Genomic DNA, 21336 nt, shown 5'->3' on the forward strand with positions numbered 1-21336 from the left:
TTTAAAAATTAATTCCACGGCAACTTCTACTTCCTGGATTTTAAGAAGCTTTCTGGTTATTCAAGCATAAATCACACTGAAAAGCGATCCACTCAAAGCATGTCAGGTTTTATTCTCTGAAAACCTTGACACCATATTTACCTTAACATGTTCAGATATATATTTTTAGCATGTAGTATCACTGCATCTGTGCCCTAAATAAATGCTTTTAAAATATTTTCAGAACCTACTCCATCACCTGCTGAGAGAGGAACAATAGACCTTTCTTTGCTATTTTGCAGAATGTGATTTCATAGGGAATGGCATCTGAATAACCTCGTTCAGTTCTTACTTCTTTTCTGATATGACTTTGGGTTAAAGATTTTCATATCTCGGCAGCACGCCAGATCTGAATTTTCACATTTAATTTTTCAGTGTGCCCACAACTGCTAAGTTACTCTGTTCTATTAGCAGTTCTAAAGCCGTGACAAGTCTGCACGTTTTAACAGTTCATTGCATTTGAACCTCAAAAAACAATTTTTTTATTCTGGCATTAATTATTTTGAAAGAAAAATGATTTAATTGAGTAAAATTGTATGACATTTGTATTGGGGAAAATGATTCCCTGTGTTCCTGACTAATCATCTCAGACTTTTTCTCCCTCCTATTGAAAATTTTGGGCCGATATGATTTGATACATATCCCAGAGTCATTTAATAAACTTCACTATTATACATAACTTCAAGAAATGAGTAATGATAAATGAATGATAAAGTGTCACTTTAATTTGTTTTATTTTCAAAGGGGTGACAAGCAACAGTGAACTGCTGAATTATTACGATTCCATAGTACGGGGAGACCTTTTAAGTATTTTCACCCCTTGTAATCAGAAGGTTTAGGAGTAAGTATTAGCAAATGGATAGCCATTTACTAAGAGATGCTTGGTAACATCTTTATCACTGTTTCACTTCAGTAACAATGGAATAAGCTGGAAATTGCAGTGAATATTTTCTCCATCCTTGGTCTTTTTTGTGTTTGAACATCTGATGTTAGCAATTTTATTGCCTGTTGGATGAAATGTGTCATGGACTATGTCTAATGGGCTCTGTGGAACTAGATCATTTTTATGGGTTTTGCAGCCAAGTGCTGCAACCCAACAATTTTGTCATAACTGAAAGAGGAAATAGTTTGTGTTAGATGACTTAAATTGGTAGATCCAGATTAAACCATTCCAAACTTTCACTCATTAGTTACTGTGACTATTCCTGGATGAAATATTACTATAAAAAATTACGTTGTTTAGTTATAAATAACCCTTTATATCACTTTGATTTGTTAAATATTAGGAGATAGGGTACCCTGCCGTATTTTAAGAGATTATAGTCCTCCCTAGAAAATGAGCTATAAATCCAAATGGTTCAGAGTAAATTTGATTTTCTGATAAGATCTATGGCAGAAGGACTGAGCTAAGAGCCTCATTATCAGCTTTTTAGGTACATGACCACACACAATATTTACTCTCCTTCTCAGCAGTTGATCTGGACTTCAACGTCACTGAGAAAATTGAAGTCAACAGGCTTACTGTCTTCAACTTCCTACTAGCAAACTATTAATTTTCTTTCTATTTATTCAATCTTTGTTTTATTCTTGAAGAGGTGTTTATCTCCTTTATAAGCCAAATTCTCCCACATCCTCTCTTAGATTCTACTAACTGCCAGCTCTCTAACTATTTCTCATTCATTTGTTCCTCTCTTATGTTCATAGTATTTCTATTAGCCTTTTTAAATATAAACTTAATTGCTTTACTTACTAATACAAGAAGCAGGACAATATCAGGGTTATCACATGCACAGGCAGTGTGCATTGGCGTCCAGAAGTCTTCATCCTGGTGGTTGACATTGACCCCCTTGTCAATCAGGATCTCTGCAATGAAGGCATTATCATACCGAGCACACTAAAGTAAAAAAAAAAAACAAAAAAGAAAAAGAAAATTTAATATTTTAACAAGCTATGATAAGGTTTATTCCAAATTTCCATGGGTAGAAACTTCAAAGCCAATTTTGGAAGTTTAGAGGTAGATCTAACAAGGGAAAGAATGTATTCATGTTTCCCAACTAATCTACAAGAAAAGGGCATATGTAAGACCTAAGGGGAAATGGAGTCCATGAGCAGTGGGAAGAAAAATAAGCAAGGGGAAGGTATTATAGAGAGAGAAATATTTCACTATTTGGGTCCTTTTCATTTATAGATAGTATTATTAGAAAATCTTGGACCATTTATCACAATTCTCTTTCTAAAATACAGATTTAATAACATGATCCTTCTCCTTTAAAGCATGTATAATTTCTCACTGCCAAAACAATAAAGTTTTACCGCTTTATTTTATCCAAGACAGACAAGACTCTTCAGTCTCCATCTTCTTCTGTCAACATTCTCATATACAGCCTTTGAACTAGTTACATAAGACACCTAGGCATTACACAACATGCTATCTTGGAAAAGCTAACTGTTGTGATTAAAGAAACTTCTAACATGTTTTAATGATTGCATAATATTGTATTTTATAGATATCCCATAATATACTAAGTCAAAGCCTCAGGAACTTATTTTCTTCTTAGTTTTTATTTACCACTTACAGTTAAAACTCATAATATTATATGTATAAGTCAGAGCTGGATTCATGGGTATATGATCCATGGAGTTGCGCTTAGATGCACCCTGCCATTGGTTTAATGCCCTGCTGTCACCATCTTGAATATTCAATAAGTTTTGTAGAGTCCCACATAGTCATTTTGTACCTGGCCATGAAAATTATTCATTCCTCATATAAGACTTTTTAATATTTGCATCATATGACATACTAATGTCAAATGCACATTAGTAAAAATAGATTAAAAACAGACCTATTAATAGGTCAAATACCTATCAGTAAAATTTCTGGGTTGTAAGATACACACTTTTTATAGAATTTGGATGCATAATTTGGATTCCCTTCTCAAAATGTGTACAAAGTAATGCCACCACCAGGAGTACTGTGATGCCACCGTACCCACCTAGTCACTGAGTAATAAAAGTAAAGACAGTTCACTGGAGGGCTTCTACTTCTGAGTAACAGAAACTGTATTTACCTTCCTACCTCAATCTACTGAACAAAAACAGACAAACAAGGAGATCTGGGGAATAAACAAGGCAGCCCTGCTGTTGCTGTTGCTCCAACTTGCTGCCCTGAGGGATTGCCAAGCTACAGGACCAAGAGGAGAATCCTGGTTGACGAGGATCGGTCATGAGGAAACTTAACTAAAGGTCCAGAGAGACCATGATGGCCAGAGGGCACAGGGCAGAGGAGCGGGGAGGGAAGAGCTGCACAGAGAGAGAAAGTCAAAAATTTGCAGAGGCCCCCCTCAAGTACTCGGTGGAATCATGATCAGTACACACATTCTAGGAAACTACTCAAGGTCATGGAAAGAACCCCCTGAAAAGAAAGAGGACTCAGAGCTCATAAATTGCCAGGAATAGTGCTTGTTTCCACCATTAACTGTAAAACTCACAATTTATGGCGCATTGAGTAGAGACCAGATGTGTCTTGCATCCAGGGTGGGAAAATATTATCCCTAAACTAAATGCGGCTATGTTCCCGCCTAAAAAATATTAAATTCAAGGTCTGAAAGGATCAAACTGTTTCCAAATAGTTTAACTGCCCCCAAAACAAAGTTTAAGATTAACAGAAATACAAAGATATTCAGTACCCAACAAGGCAGAATTGACTGTCTAGCATCCAAAAAAAATTACCATATATATATATATATATCTCTCTCTATACATATAGATATAATATATGTATGTGTGTGTATATATATATATATATATGTATATATATATATATATAATAGCAGAAACATAGGAAACACGATGAGAAGAAAAAGTGATCAATGGAAACCAACTCAGAAGTCATATGTCTGTTAGAATTAGCAAATCTGAGTGTTAAAACTATTATTACAATTATATTCCGTATGTTTAAAAAGCTAGGGGAACTATTGAACATGGAAGATGTCAAAAAGGCTCAAATTTTACTTTCAGAGATGAGAAATACAATGGTTGAAATGAAAAATATACTACTGGATGGGATTAATAACTGACTAGATATTGCAGAAGACAAGATTAATGAACTTGAACACAGTAATATCAATTATACATCATGAAACACAGAGAGGAAAATGACTTTAAATAAATGAACAGATAGATCATCAGTGAGCTGCGGGAAAACTTCTAACAAACTGACATAGGACAGATTGATAGCATGCAAATGGGATTAAGTAGATATATTTATGTTTTATTATTATTTAATTATCTTAAAATTTTGTAATTAGAAGACAACCCAATTTAAAAAATTAGGCAAAAGATTTGAACTGATACTTCACAAAAAAAATAATAAGCTGTAGGAACTGTGGTTCCTACAATCATAATATATAGTCATTGAAGAACATTCCCATCTTTCTCCATTACCTGATAGTCTCAAGAAGATACACTAAGTACATGCAAAATTAGAGTGTACGTTTCACATGGGGAAGATATGAGCACGCATGATTATTGGGATGCATGAAAGCACCTGAAGCAATGTCAACATATGAAGTTTGAGAGATTAGCTTCAGTTTGGAACTGGGATCTTTGGCTATCAGATGTTTCACGTCTTATGTAACAAGAGCAAAGGGTCACTACTATCAGGCCCTGATGGTAGGAATTGAAACCCCATCCACAGTAGCTGCACGTTTGGGGACAATGATTGACAAGGTGAGAACCAGAATAAGAAAACTCAATAGATTGTTTTGGAACCTGGGGGCAAGATCCAATTTCAGAAAATTCATATGGAAGTAATTTCTATTTGGCTCTCATTGGCTTTTTGATAGCTCACTGCATAATCAATAAAGATGTGACACCTCCTCCTCCTGTGCCTGTCAAGGTACCCTCACCCTGCACCTCAGGAATTCACATTTACAATTCAAAGATACCCACAGTGTGGCTTTTCAGTGTATTTTACCCCCAAAAAAGTTAATTGGATACAGTGTTGAAAGTGATATCAACCCCTCGCAAATAATGTCATTTTTAGATTCACATTTCAGAGAATTATGAATAATAATTTGACAGCAATAAATACCCTTTAATCACACTTGTCTGAAAAGATTATGATGGTTGAACATTCCTATTACAATATTCTTACAATATTATTGTTAGATAGTAAACTGAATTCTTCCTAAAAATAATTTCCTTTAAGCTAGTAAATCTTCATCTCAATTCAGGTTGGTCTTTACCTCTTTGACCAATTTCTAGTGGCCCTTTATATACCAAATAAATGGCTGGACAGCTGCTCTGTCACCCTCAACAGAACTCTGACACCACCATCTCTCTCTACCTGCAGCCTGGACCTGTATGTCCCAGCCTCTCTTGTCACTATCTGCTACCTCTCAAAGTGCCAAGCAGGAGCAGGTACAGGATGTGTGGGACTCAGTACAAAATGGAAACGTGGGGTCCCTTCTTCAAAAATTATTATATATTTAAAATAGTTGCAGCAGAACATGAAGCCAAGTATAAGCTCTCCTAAGCACAAAGCCCTTTGTGACTACAGGGACCACCCGCCCAGGAAGCCAGGACTGAATTGACAGGCTTCTTAATCAGCCTGCCTCCCAAGTTCCCTCAAGTCCACACGTTACCCTTTCTCTCTCAACACCATCATCTCTTTGCTTCCGTTTTGCTCTGCCTCTCTGCTTCCTGTTGCACTGTCCTGTTACCCATTCCACATCCCCCGAGAAATTCCCCAGGAAAAGCCCCTGTGGAGGTCATGTTTTCCTAGGCTTTACCCTTGCAGCTTTTGCTCTTTCATTTCTGGGAAAGCAAAGGAGGATGGAGCTAGGTGGTCACTGCCCAGATGCTCTGGTGGGGTAAGCAAGGCAAACTGTGGGCCACTTCCACATAGTGGCTATTTTTGTTAACATCTAGACTGTTTTTATAATGATATTTTTCAGACATTTTCTCTAGAGTCCCAGCATTCTGCCTTTTTTCAAAACATAATATTGACTCCTCGATTTTAAAGCTGTTAAGCTGTTGAACTGCCTTTACTGTAGTAAATTGCTAATTATCTCTGCTTCTTACAGCTCCAGAGAAATACAGAGTGAAGCCCAAGATCAGCCTTGTCAAGAGCACCAGATTTTCTTGTATGAGTAGGAAAGTGATTAAAACATTTAGAAGTTAAGCTTCTAGTAAAAACAGCCCTATATTTGTATTAATTTTTTATTATATAAACACACATGCTTATTATTTAAAATGTTCAAGCATTTATAAAAGGAAAGAGTAAAAATGAAAGATCTTGTCTCCTTTCCTCAACGTGACTCACTGTTAAAAATTTCCTGTCTAGTCTTTAAGATTTTCTCTGCTGATAAAGACGACTCTATCATCCATCTCTCTATCTATCTATCATCTATCTATCTATCTATCTTTCTATCTACCTACCTATCTATCCATCCACCCCGCTCTCTCTCTCTCTCTCTCTCTCTCTCTCTCTATATATATATATATGTGTGTGTGTGTGTATATATTTATCCCCTTTTCCCCCTCATCTGTCGACCTCATTGTACTATATGTACTAATCCCTAACGTGCATTTGATATTTACAATGTCTTAGACTTATTTGCATATCTGTCATAGCTCAGTACTTTTAAACATTTTTTATTATAGTTGGCATACAATATCGATTAGTTTCCATTGTACAGCACAGTGATTCGACATTTAAATACCTCACAATGTGATCACCACAATAAGTCTAGTAACCATCTGCCACTGTGTAAAGTTATGATATTGTCATATTCCCCATGCTGGACACTGGATCTCCATGACTCATTATTTTATAACTGAAGTGTGCCCCACTTTCCACCCATAGCCCAACCACCCCCTCTCACAACTATTAGTTTAGTCTCCGTATCTACAGTGTCTGTTTCTGTTTTGTTGTTTGTTTATTTGGTTGTTTTTTTTTTAAAAATATAAGAGTTCCAAATATAAGAGAAATTATACAGCATTTGTCTTTCCCTCACTTATTTCCCCTAGCATAATACCCTCTAGGTCCATCCCTGTTGTCGCAAATGGCAAAATTCATTCTTTCTTAGAGCTGAGTAATATTCCACTGTATATACACCACACTCTCTATCCATTCATCTATTGATAGACACCTGGTTTGCTTCCATATCTTGGCTATTGTAAATAATGTTGCAATGAACATAGGGTTGCAAATATCTTTTCAAATTAATGTTTTTACTTTCTTCAGAGAAATACCCCAAAGTGGAATTGCTGAGTAGTACTGCAGTTTTAATTTTAATTTTTGGAGGAATCTCCACATTGGTTTTCCTAGTGGCTGCATCAATTTACAACCTAACCAAGGGTGCATCGGGGCTCCCTTTTCCCCACACCCTAGCCAACACTCGCTATTTGTGGAATCCTGGACGATAGTTATTCTGAGAAGTGTGAGGCTGTGTCTCGTGGTTTCAGTTTGCATTTCCCTGATGATTACTGACGGGGAGCATCTTCTCACGTCTACTGTCCATCCACATGTCTTCTTTGGAGAAGCGTCTATTCAGATCCTCTGCACATTTTTTAATCAGATTGCTTTTTTGATATTGAGTTCTATGAGTTGCTTCTGTGTTTCTGATATTGTCTTTATCAGATATATCGTATGTGAACAGCTCCTTTCACTCAGTAGGCTGCCCTTTCAGTTTTTGATGGTTCCCTTTACTGTGAAGAAACCGTTTAAACGGATGTAACCCCAGTTATTTATGTTTGCGTTTGTTGCCCTTGCCCGTGTAGCTCAATATCTTTAATAGCTGCATGAAACCCCGCTGCTTAAATCACAATCTTTATGTTAAAACCAGAATTCCCCCAGTGAAAGAGAGAATATTTCCTATTTCTAATGTATTTCACTTAAGCTTCACTATGACCCTTTGTCAAAGGGCCGAATGAAAAGAATTTGCTTTCACACTACATTCAGGAAGGCTCTGTTACCATCAGGAGCGCCTTCTCCATAGCTCATTTATTAAAAGCCGTAACATAAAACCCTGGATAGCATTTTAGCGAAGCTTATATGATTTAGCTTTCGACTCCGTCAATATCGAACTATTTTAAAGAATTAAATGTGAGTTTCCATCTTTATTGCCCTCATGAGACTAAATTCCTGGGTGCTGATACTGTTACTGGTTGACATTATTTCCCTTCTGTCTATTAGAGCACCTGACACCTGCCTTAGGTTCGATACATGAATTATTTAGTGAAGGGTCGGTAAACAGACAAATTTAGAGGGATTTGTTAAAAGTGTAGATATAACTTTAAATTTTATATGCCAAAAAATGTTAAAACCTGTTTCTCAAATACCCATCTGTATTACGGTGGGAACTGTTCATCTCCAACATAAAAGATTTTGCGCCTCTTCTAAGAGAAACGTCCTACAAAACTCTACCCTTAGAGTCAGGTACTCAATGAATAATAATTGAGTTAAATTAACAAAACTCTGGAAATCACAATTTCCACAGCTTATCCTTGATGCTCCACACAAACATACGCTGCCTTTTTCTCAAAGGCGTTGATCTAAGAATACAAAATTAGAGCTTCGGTGCTGGTAAAGCATGGAGCTCCTAATGTGGAATGCCTAAAAGGCAGGGCAAACTGCAGAGCAACCTACTCACACTCGACATTTCAGATGGCTAAATTGCGTTTTTCAGCATTTAAGTCATTTTGAAACCTTGTAATTGTGTCTCTCTGGCAACCTACAATTTTTCATTTGTTTTTATTTACTCAATAACCCCAGAAAAAGGAGACTCAGCACTGAGAACCATGTTTCTTTGGGCAGCACCAGATTTTTTTACATGTATTTCAGGTTCATCTTCCCCCTTCATCACAGACTCACAGCCTACGTCTAACAGTATAAAAAATGCAATATATTTGCATTGGATCAAGAATTAATAAAGTCTTTCCCATCTAGTTTATCACTTTAATCTCTTCATTTTTGTTTCTAAAGGAATGTAGGTTAGTTTTGCTTACATTTACATGAGCTGGGCCACAAGCAGAGTATAAGAAAGTTCATTGAAACAATAAAAACAACTTATAGATGTAAAAGGATGGTTGCCTAATACTCTACAATTGATACAACATTCTCTTGCTTATATGCTGAATACTACTCATTTACAAAAGCATCCCTTTAGGGAAGAGACTCTAACTCCATTTGCTAAAGATTATTTACAAACTGTAATGCAAGTAATTGCTAAATATTAATTTATTATCAAAGACTTTTAATTCGAAACATTTTTCTGATCACCTGTCAGATGTACATCTTGCTACTCAGTTTTTTAAATTTATCTTTATTGTTGAGAGTATTACAGATGTCCCTTTTTCCCCCATTGATCTCTTCTACCCTGCCCCTGCCCCCTGCCCCAGGCCTTCACCACACTATTGTCTGTGTCCATGGGTTATGCATATATGCCTATTTGACCCCATAATTGAGTCTCCTTGCCCTTGGTGTCACCCATGCTTGCATTAGTCATCAGAGTTCTTACCAGATGGAGCAAGGACCCTCCTGAGGAAACGAGAGTGTGGGGGTCGGCCCCCTCCTTCAACAGTCGAAGTGCTGAAAGAATGAAAGAGGAGAAGGGAGTTACACCAGAATCTTTCTTCCACACCCTGAACTAAAAATTACAGCATCAGTTGTAACGTGACATCATATGGTACATCCACTTGCCTATTTGGGTATCTTCCTTCTCTGCCATTAGAAAAGTCTAGGGAGGCAAGGTCCTTGGAAGGTAACGCCTTGGAGGAAATAGTGGGAACTTAAGATATGCTGCTGACATCATCTTACTGGAGGAAAGCAGCAATGATGTGAAACAGCTTTTGATTAAGGTGAAGGAAGAAATGCCAAGCAGAACCAAATCTGAACATCAAGAAGACAAAAATCGAGACATTGAAAGGGTTGTTTTGTACAACTTGCTCCAGTCATCAATTCAAAGGGAGATGACAGCCAAGAAATCAAGAGAAGGGCAGCAATGGAAGAATTGGGAAAGATCGCCAAGAGCAAAGATGTGTCATTAGAGACCAAGGCTAAGATCATCCACTCTCTCATGTTGTCAATTACTACGTATGGATGTGAAAGTTGGTCAGTGAAGAAAGCTGAGAGGAAAACAATTGATCCTTTTGAAATTGTGTTGGAGGAGAGCTCTATGGACACCCCAGACCACCAGAAAGATGAATAAGTGGGTCCTAGAGCAAATTATCGCTGGAGGCAAATAGTTGTCCTATGATGGGCACATCATGAAAAGGTAGGGTTCCTTGGAAAAGAAAATAATGTTGGGAAAAACAGAAGGCAGCAGGAAGAGGAAGACCAACTATGAGCTGGGCTGACTCCATAAAATAAGTCATAAGCTTGAGCCTACAGGAGCTGAGCAGGGAGCTGAGGGCAGGACATGGTGGACGTCACTCATTCACTGGACCCCCAGGAATCAGAGCTGACTCGATGGTTCAGAACACACACCACAAGGCTTTCCCTTTCTTTCCTGTTTCTGAGAACCACCCTGCTACGTGGTATGTAGACACTCTTTCTCCACCTCTCTCTATACTTAAAATAAATGAACGCACTTCTTGTTCCCTCAGATACTTTCACCTTTAATTTTAAAAAGTCCATTCAAGATGACAGTAAGTTTATTAAATGTTTACCAATGGTTTCCTCAGAAGATATATAGCGCTCTTACCCTAGCATTAATTTTTTTAGCAAATGAAATTATTCATCTTCAGTTAATTAATATCAACACAGTGCTCTATAGTCTTTACAGCAAAGCAATTATACAAGTGTGATCTCACTACAAATACAGTGTGAGGCGGATTATACCGTGTTAGTTAAAACAGTAAAATGCCACCAGGTTTTTACATACAATCCACTATGCACACATGTAGTGAATTACACATAATATGAATCACTGATACACTGGACTGGGGTTAAACAGATTTAAGTAAGAGGCCTGGCTACTGAACTATGTGCCTCAGTTTTCTGTCAGCAAATAACAGACAATTGTTGGACTCCTGTCATACAGGTATTGAAAGAATTAAACCAGGCAACATATGCAGCATGCTAATCATGCCTCCCGGCACTTGATAAGGATCACTAAGTGATTTCTATTACTATCATTACTACAATCATAAAATGCCGTAATAAAGTATCATAAGATCCATATCTTATTTATTCAAAATTTCTTCAAAACCCTCTGATTACCAAATGCTGAATTTAAGTAAAGTACAGAAGTGATGCAAATTTAGCAAGATTCACTTGAAGGGTGAGTGTGAAACTTGTCAAGCTGGGAAAGGGAGTGAGGAGGCATCATACAAGGCAATGGAGGAATGAGGAGTGAAAAATTGGGAATGGCCTGGAGGAGTGCATTGTGGAGAATATTGTACCTCCCACTGCAGGATCTGGAAGTCATTTTGTGGCCAACCAGGAGGAGCAGAGGATTTTAAACAAAGGAGTAAAAGATTCATTAGGTAAGTGCTATGGACTGAATGTTTGTGTCCCCACAAAATTCATAGTTTGAAGCCTAATCCCCAGTGTGATGGTATCAGGAGGAGGAGCCTTTGGGAGGTAATTAGGTGGTTATGAGGGAGGTCAAGAGAGTGGAGCCACCAAGATGGGATTAGTGCCCTTGAAAGGAGATGAAGAGTCCAGAGCTTCCTATCCAGGCCATGTGAGGCCAGAACTAGAGGACAGCCATCTATAAACCACGAAATTGTCCTCACCAGGGGCCAAATCTGCTGGAGCCTTGATCTTGGACTTCCCAGCCTCCAGAACTGTGAGAAATAAGTGTTTGCTCTGTAAGCCCCAAAGTCTACAGTGCATTTGTTACAGCAGCCTGAGCTAAGACAATAAGAAAGGGTATCACAAAGGCTAGAGAGGGTCTCTTGCTCTCACTTTCTGTTTAAATTCTGAATGGAGAGTCAGGCTCAGTCCAGAGGGTGGCTGCAGTGAGAGTGCATGGCTTTGTTGCTGAGGATAAAGAATGGACTAAGCAGCCTGTGGCTCACTGAGAATCCGAGCCACACTGCAGAGAGAGTCTGAGGCAGCACTGACAGCCAAGGCGGGTTGGGCCATCGTGTCCAGGGAATCCAGTGCACAAAGTGCAGGACACTGGAGGGAATCACAGAAGCAGGGGGGCCACTCGGTGTGCTGGGAATGCTCAAGGATGGGTGGAGATGGAGGCCTAGACGTCTAGATGTCTAGATAGATGAATAGATGGAAGGAGGAATGGAGAGATAGACGGGTGGATAGACAAATATGTGTTTATGACTTTATTACCCATGTTACTGATATAAAGGCTGTGCAGTTCACATTTACAATATTAATTAAATGTACAATACTCATTATTATAAATACCATATAGCCAATTGACTCTCACAGAATGCTTTTGATAATTCTTACTGGACTCTCGTATGCACAGGCAATCTATGGTTACAATTAATGAATGTGACCTTGATGTCTGGTTGATATTTTCATTGACATTAATGGGTAAGCGCCAGGGGTCGCAAACTATGGGCACAGGCGGCAGGCCAAACCCAGTCCTGGCCTGTTTTTCTACAGCTTTTGAATGAAGACTGACTTTTACAGTTTTAAAGGGTGCATAAGAAATAAAACAGCAATAAAAAGCAAACAAAAATCTCAAGAAGAATGCAAACATTGACTTTATGTGGCCCCAAACATTTAAAATATTTACTACCCGGCCCTTTAAAGAAAAAGTTTGTTGTGTCTTGAGTAAGATAAAGTGAACCAACAAAGTATGCCAGAACATTGCTCATTTATCAGTGACCTGAGGGACATTTTTGCTGAATCAGACAATAATTTTAGAATAATGTAATCATAATTCATCACACTTCTGTGCTGTTCACACCAACATGGCTACTGACACATTCCTAAATACAGCCTGCATCACTAATATTTACTCCATCGTTTCATCAATTCGAAACAATTAGGAAGACAACAAAGCCAGCCCTGATTAGTGGTAGTTTTCAATTTCTATGGTGTCATTCTCTTACCATGTTTGACTTGAAGCTACCGATGTGATATTGCTAAACCCATAGCTGGGAAAAGGTGTGACATACCTCACAGTTACGTGGCATGTCCACCACACACACACAAGAAATGTAAACAATTTCAAGAGCATAAATGAGAAAAAAATGTAATGGGGTAATTAGGAAGTGGTAAGTTTTGAGTATTCATTACTTTTGTTTTTAATAAAATCCACTTAGTTGTAAGTTTATATACTTAGTTTTTAATATAGGCTAGTTTAACAATTTCACAATCAACCAAGGAATTCCTGACATTTTAGCAACTAGCTCTCAGGGGCTATATAGGGTAAGCTCCAGGACACCACAGGGAGAAGCCCCGAAGTGAAGGGGGGACACCATCCAACAATGTCTAGGAAAGAGGACACTGCACTTGGGAACTCCTTAATGTCCTTCCCACAGAGATAGAGACAGCTCAGCCCCAGCCCTTCCTTCATCTGGCCAGACATCTGCCCACAGAGAAAAATTTCAGCAATTTTCTTTTTTTTTTTTAAAGAAGGACTATTTTCTGAAAGAGCTATTTATATTATCAGGTAGAACTAATTCAGAACCACTGAGTGCCTGAATATGGACTGGTTTGCCCCTGGATACCTCAGGAGAAAACTCAAGTTAAGAAAAATCACCTATTAACAAAATAAAGAAGCAATGTACAGGGAACTAAATTCTATGCCTCTGCTAAGGGTTAAAAATTAGACATCATAAGGTACCGAGATATAAAGATATCATGAAGATATATATGCAACTTGCATAATAATTCATTTAAAACAAAGAATTTTGAAAAAGAAGGGGGCACATCTTTATAAAACACACACACACTGAGCATTTCTACATGTACTTAGGTTCTGACACAGCTCTGAGCACTTGAAATATAATAATTACTTTAATTTTCTCCACTCACAATGTAGGTAGCATAACTGTCACTGCTTTACTAACAAGGAAACTAACGCTCTGATCATGTGATGTCCCAAGCCACAGTGCAGCCCGGTGGATCTAGAACTCAAGTGTGGGCAGCAGGACTCCAAAGGCTCTATTTTTCACCTTGAAAAGCAGTGGGACATTTCCCCTCTCACATCACATGACCCTTGAAGGTGACCCTTCAACTCTGAAACAAAACAGAACTCAAGATCCATTTTAATGCCAGCATAATTACTAACTTTGCAGAGTTAGGTTAAAATACATTCTCCAAAAAGGCAGGGTTCACAGCAACCCTGTAATCACATGACTCAAATATCCAGTCAAGTGAAACGGCCCCACTATTCTGAGGCTTCTGTTACAATAAAATCTGCAAGAAAACAGCCTGAGGAAAAACAGCCATCTGGGGACCAAAGAGAATAATGAAGCTTAGCATTCCTTTTATAGTGTGACTGCTTGGAACTGATTCAGCATTTGCTGTGTATCTGTGACTTCGTCATCAAGCCGCCACAAAACTTCACGGAGATGATTTGAAATTTAAAAAGAACGTTCAGTCTCTTAATTTCAGTGATTGGGGTAAAAAATGGATTAAAATACGTCATAAAATTTTGCTAAGGAGCTTTAACAGAATAGGCAACTGTCCCCACTGAATGTCCCCACCTGACCAACAGTAACAAACCCTACAGTCCACCTGGTAGCCAGCATTCATTTTCAGTCTCTAGCTATGACCATGAGCTGTCTCTGTTGATGATATGTATCACATTGATGATAACTTGACAGCCACCTCATGAAAGTAAGTGCTCTGCAATCATGTGAGCTAGTGTGGACATCCTATTGCTCTCACATAATTCTCACGATGAGGGTGGGCCTGTATACACGGGAATTTACATCTCAAATCAAGAGAGGAAAGGAAGAGTAAAACAAAGCATAACCATGGATTCTAAGTTTTGTCCTAGTTATAAGCCCTTCAAAGGGGAAGACAATAATATATGGTAAAAGGCTAGCAATAGGTAAACCTGGTGGAAAGGTATATGGGAGTTCTTTGTCTTGTTTTCCCAACTTTTCTGAAAGTTTTATTTTGTTTCTAAATAAAAAGTTACAACAAATCACAACAAAACCAAGCCAGTGTCATTTTTTTCTTAAGCAATAGAAACATCAATGTGAACACTTCTAAAAATGTAATTGTGAAAATTTCCGTAACCGTTGATAGTCCTCAAAGAAATGCTTTAAGAGATGTATCTTACCTCATCGGTATGTCAATCAAGAAGGCAAGCAGGAAACAGTGATAGAAAAATTATGTTATCAACACCACAAAATGTCCATTGCACAGTAATACTCCTTAAGGAAAAATTCCCTGCCCTAGTTAGAACTCAAATTTCAGGACATCTAAGAATGACTTGAGGATTTTTTAAAATAGGTTTTCCTAGTTCTGTGCCCCTCAATCTAGTTTTCATTATTTTCCACCCTTTTCCCACAGCCTCCACCATGGAATGGTAATCCCACAGACATTCTTCATGTCTCCTTATGTGCAGTGGCCCTATGAAGGACTACGAGCAACTGCTAAAGTTAAAATGTTTCTCCCTCAAGAACCAACTTTTCCACATTTGGAGACTATTCTTGCCTTTCTTAGAATCACACCCTATTCCCACTTCCAGTTACTCTGATTCATTATTTTGGGGATGGGATCTAAAACTATGCATTTTAAAGAAACACTCCAAGAGATTCTGGTGCAAATGCCCACTGAAAACATTTTGAGAAAAACTGTTAAGATTTAACAATCTCATAAAATTACCTCTGAATGTCTCTCTTGGAGCAATAGAACTAGTGATGGCAGTTAACAATTCATGGTAGACCAGCTCCTGTTAATTTACCATGGAGCACAATACCCTCCAGGTCCATCCATGCTTTACCATTGAGAATCCGGCCCCTCCTGCTGTGTGTACCACTGTATCCCTCAGAACACACAATTTCTTCTCAATAAATTCATATTTAGCCAAAAGTACCTGACCTGAATCTTAGTTTAGTGGAGTGATCTGAGAGGAGAGGGTTAAGGTCTTTGTAGGGGAGAGGGCCTCTGGTCAGAACACATCCTGAGCCTGGGCAATGATTCTCAACCTTCATTTAGCTTTAGCACAAGTAGTAGAACTTCAAAAAAATACAAACGCACAGGTTCTTCCACTGAATTCTTAAATTCAGCCAGTCCCGGATGTGCCCATCTATCCATATGTCTTTAAGATCAAGGCACCTCAGGGATTATAATACTTGGATGGGTGGGAAGCAGTGGAAATCAGTATCCGGAGGGCTGTTTAGCTTGTTTCCATCCCAGCCTAGCAATGATCTCAGAGGGTCTAGCAGGTTTTAAAGTTCACAGTGAGCATCCACCTGAAATCTGCATGCAGGTGAGCTGCTCAGTCACACCTTATGTGGTTGCCTCTAATTTGGATCAGGTCCACATGCACCAGCAGGACACTCACGGATGCTACGAACCACCCTCCTGGAAAAGGAGACCTGTGAGAATGGATTATGGGACCAGAGCTGCATAGGGTTCCAGGCTTAGCCAAAGAACTACAGACTAATCAGCTAGGTACACTGGACAATCAAGTGGGCTGAGGGCCACCTCAGCTGCACTGACCTACCAGGCTTCAGGCAGTTAAGACTAATTTCATATTACTTTGCAATGGGTTTAACATTCCTGCTTTGCTACTCATCTTGGTAAAAACTGGATCTGACTAAAGCCCAGAGGTTATAAGCCTGAGGGCCAAGATCCCCATTGCCAGGCTGACTCAAAATTCCAACCCAGTGAATAGGTATGGCTAACGCAACAGAAATCAGTGAGTGTCTTGCACGTGCTATGCACTATCTTAGAAGTTGAAGCTGTGAGAAAGAAAAAAACATTTTTTAAATCTTATCTTCAGAGAACTTATAATCTAGTGAATTTTGGATTGGGGGTGGAGAAGACAAAAGACAAACAAAAAATAACTAGCCCGGCCGGGAGTGGCTCAGTGGTTGAGCATCGACCTAGGATCCAGGAGATCAGGGTTCGATTCCTGGTCAGGGCACATGCCCAGGTTGTGGGCTTGATCAATGACTCTCATCATTGATGTTTCAATCTCTCTCTCTCCCTCTCCTTTCCTCTCTCTGAAATCAATCAAGATATATTTAAAAAAAGGAAAAAAAGAAATAAGTATACAGTAGAGGGCTTTGGAATTCTTGAATTAGTGGCTGAATATCCTGAATATATTTTTGAAAATTATTTGCCATTTTTCTCTTCAAATGTTGCTACTTCCTCTCTTTCTCTTTCAAGGAACTCACTGACATGTAGCTGAAAAGATATTCCAAAAAAAGCTATTATCAAACTCCTGCTGGGAATTAGGAATAGCCTCAGTATCTAAACCCATTCTAAATCATTAACTCTCTAAATATTCCCAAAGAGACCCCAAGTGACAGTTTTACGGCAACATAAATTACACTGCATCATATTTCTCCAGACCCTGATGCAGGAACAGTAAATCCAGAATGCACACAGTATAAATACATGCTTCATTTTTTATTTTCTCCCTCTATATATGATCCACTGTCAATTGCTGTACCATAACTTTAAAATGTTCTTTTTTATACACCACCACATTGCACTAACATCTTCGAAGAAAATCAGATCAGTGTACATGTGTAGGTGTCATTCTAAACTCTTTATCTGTTCTTTCATCTACTTGTTCACTTGTTGATAAATCAGAATTGCAAATTTTTTGCAATTTTATTGTGTGTTTTACTTCATACTAAAAGGTCATATTAAAAATTCACCATAATGGCTAAAATAATGAGTACTAACATTTGAAAATGCTGGTTACTATGTAATAACTATTCCTTGGTAAATCAAACTATTACAGCTAATATCAGTGGAAACAAAAATTACTCCCCAAGGGAGAAAAAGGGAAATGAGATGGCAAACTGCTCCTTCATTTCCCAAGAGTTTTCTTATCCAAAAAAGACATAAACTATCCCTATCAAAACCCCAATGGCCTTTTTTCCAGAAAAAGGAAAAACTGACTATAAAATTCATATGGAATTATAGGGGACCCTGAATAGCCAAAACACTCTTGAAAAAGAAGAAAAAAATAAGATGTGATGACTCATACTTTCTGATTCCAAACTAACTGCAAAGCTGTAATAATCAAAACAGAGTGGCACTGACATAAGACAGACATGTGGACCAAGGAAACAGAATTGAGAATTCAGAACCCATAGATCAATAGACCCATGTTCAACAGATTTTCAACAACAGTTCCATATCCTTTCATGGGAGAAGGGATAGTGCCTTCAAAAATGTGGTTTCTGGGACTACTGGATGGCCCTAATAATTTTTTAAAATAAACAAAAATAACAAGCATTGGTAAGAATGTAGAGACACTGAAACCTTCATAAATTGTAGGTGGAAATGTGAAATGGTTCAGTGACTGTAGAAAATAGTCTAAAGGTGCTTCAGTATGTTAAACACAGATTACCAGATGAGCTAGCAATCCCACCTCTAGGAATAAACCCAAAAGAATTGATTACAAGTACTTAAAACAAATACTCGTTCATGAATGTTTATAGCAGCACTATTCACAAAGCCAAAAATAAGCAAATGTCTACCAGCTAACTGATGGATAAACAAAGAGTGTTATATCTGTATAATGGAATATTATTTGGCCATAAAAAAAGAATGTGGTACATGCTACAATATGAACAAACATTAACTAACATTATTCTAAGCAAAAAAAGTCAGACACACTAAACTATATATTGTGTGATTTTACTTATATGAAATATCTATAAAAGGGAAATTTATGGAGATACTGTCAGGGGCTTGGGGGGAAGAGGAAATGAAGAGTGACAATTAATGGGTATATGATTCCATCTAGGGTGAGGAATATGTCTTAGAACTAGAGAGCGGTGTGGATGCACAACCCTGTGGATGTGGGAAATGCCACTGACTAGTACATTTTAAAGCAGCGAAAATGTTAAGAAGTATAAATCGGCAGTTACAAAAAATAACATAGTTAAAATGGTCATTTTTATTTTAGATGTATTGTATCACAATAAAAAGCCATAATCCCCCTACTGTGGTGTTCTTAAACATTATAACTTTCTTAAAACATGCATACATTACTATAATTACATTTTATAAAACCTCATTAGCAGAAAATCCAACATCAAATATTTTTGAATGTACAAATCTTATTTGTGTTTTTTAATAACTCTGAGGTGGGAAGGAACAATTCTGGGGGACAATTAAGCCTTCTTATCTGTATAACAGTCATTTGGATTTTATCCAGTGTGCTCAAGTTATGTATATTTAGCCTCAAGAATGTCATGTAAGAATAGTTTTGAATTCATAGGTGTAGTTTCAGGTGACATCAAATGACTCAATAGAGCTGGCCTGTCAGCACCATGGACATCACTTCTTAGAGTTTTCAACTCAGCCTCAAAAGCACCACACACTTAATGTACTTGACCCTGCTACTTCCCAAGTTTCTATTTCAACCACTGCCTTTCTTGTTGAGTCATATTAAATCGGTACATTTTTCTCTTTTATACTCAGACACACGCCCCATTAAGCATTTATAACTGTTGTCCCCAGTGAAGCTCATGTAGAAAAATATGTAGCATGTGACACATTAAGGAAGATAGATAAATGCTGCCTTTCAGGAAATGATCAATTCCAATTTCAATACTTGCCAGAGGCTTCAGCATTCAACAAAATCAAGTGAGCCCTCCCCGCCCCAGGCTGCTCATCACAACAGAAGCTGCCAAAAATTCTACCAGTGTTAGATCTTCACATGAAAAAAACTGCCCTCCAAATGCAAAATCAACAGTATTTAATATTCTTGCATGTTGAATACCTTAGTTTAATTAAGCAAATTTCAATTTATTTCTTAAACCTTTTTTAAAATCTAATGTTATGCACACCAACTAAGTTTCACTGATGAACACCAAACACCTCAGTCTCAGAGGTGCTGAGGGCATTTCTGTTTCATAAAAAAACAAGGAAATATAAGGCAAGCATGATGGATATCATTCTTTATAGAGTATAAAGAGAAATCTTTCCCTAACGCCTAAGTCTGATTGAGCTTAAATCTACGCTGAGCTTTCACATTTGCTTCATCATGTTCTTTGTTTAAAAATTCATGATGCAATGTGAAGAGAGGGTCAGAAAAGTCAGAGGCAAAGGGAAAATGAATCAGGCTTCAGGGGCATTTCAATATATTGTTATTGGAAGCAGTACCTTTCAAGCAAGTTAGAAACACTAACAATAAATCTGCATCTGTCCTAAAAGGCATACTTCTTTGGTTGTCACCCAGTCCACCTCTAAAGCGAGGCCTTGCCCCATGTGGAGTATGCGTTCCTACAAGTTCAGAAATGTGACAGTGGTAATAATCTCAGCTCGTCTCCTAGCCTATTTCTGTTCATCAAATATGGAACCAAATACTAGCTAGAACTGTAAAAGTCACCTTGCTTTAAACAAAAAAACAAACAAAAGATAAGTTTGACTGGAAACTGTATTGATTAAGCAAAGTGACAGAAATTACAAAATAAGTGCATTCTCCATACCTTTCGACTCAATGAACTAAATCCTTATTTTAAAAGAAACGAAAGCCCCAATGACCAAGTGGTTTGTGCTAGGTGTCTCTCCTCTCCCCCTCTCCCTCTTTCTCTACCTCTCTGTTTTCTATACTCCTCAGACAAGGCCTTGCTGGTTTTCTGGTTTTCCTTGTTACTTAAAATAATATAATCTAATAGGAAAAAACTGGCCTGCTAAATACAAAATAGAACTTTTCTGAAAGGAATAAATGAAGTAGAGTCACAACACTTTCCTGCATCTCACACTTACTTAGATTGTTGCTCAACAGTAATCTGAAAATATGCAAAAAACAGAACTATGTCAATAACTCACACCCCTAAATGTTGTAAACATTAAAGATTGAGTCTAATTTCAGCATGTATAAAAGCAAATTTAAAAGCCTGTATAAATAATAATCTGTTACTATCTTGCCATGTTAAGCTAATCAAAACCTACAATTACAAAAATAATTATAAAAAACAAAAGAGAATGGTGAGTCAGGACATATAAGATGCTTGGTTACATTATACTATAGCAGTGATTAGGACCTTGATCCTTAGCAATGTGAAGGACTAACATACCTGAACTGAAACACTCCTTCACCCCACATTCTCCTCTTTGGGACTATGTGCTCTTTGTGACTATGATTTATCTGTTAAATGGTGTTTTCTTTTTAAAAAAAGAAAGAATTTCAGAAAAATGTTTACACCTTTTCCGGA

The 21336-nt window shown here is 37.8% G+C and overlaps 1 protein-coding gene across 2 annotated transcripts in view; it reads right to left on the minus strand.

The window, feature by feature from the left end:
* The window catches only part of MYO16 (myosin XVI), a 474768-nt gene that overhangs the window by 323713 nt on the left and 129719 nt on the right, over window positions 1-21336 (minus strand). For both annotated transcript variants that reach the window (XM_081128844.1, XM_081128843.1), the window contains exons 3-4: window positions 9564-9634; window positions 1790-1933 (exon numbers count right to left, since the gene is read on the minus strand). In XM_081128844.1, the coding sequence (XP_080984970.1) occupies window positions 1790-1933; window positions 9564-9634 (215 nt within the window). The remainder of the gene's footprint in view (window positions 1-1789; window positions 1934-9563; window positions 9635-21336) is intronic.

This window comes from Miniopterus schreibersii (assembly GCF_964146895.1).
Source record: "Miniopterus schreibersii genome assembly, chromosome: 2".
Lineage (NCBI taxonomy): Eukaryota > Metazoa > Chordata > Mammalia > Chiroptera > Miniopteridae > Miniopterus > Miniopterus schreibersii.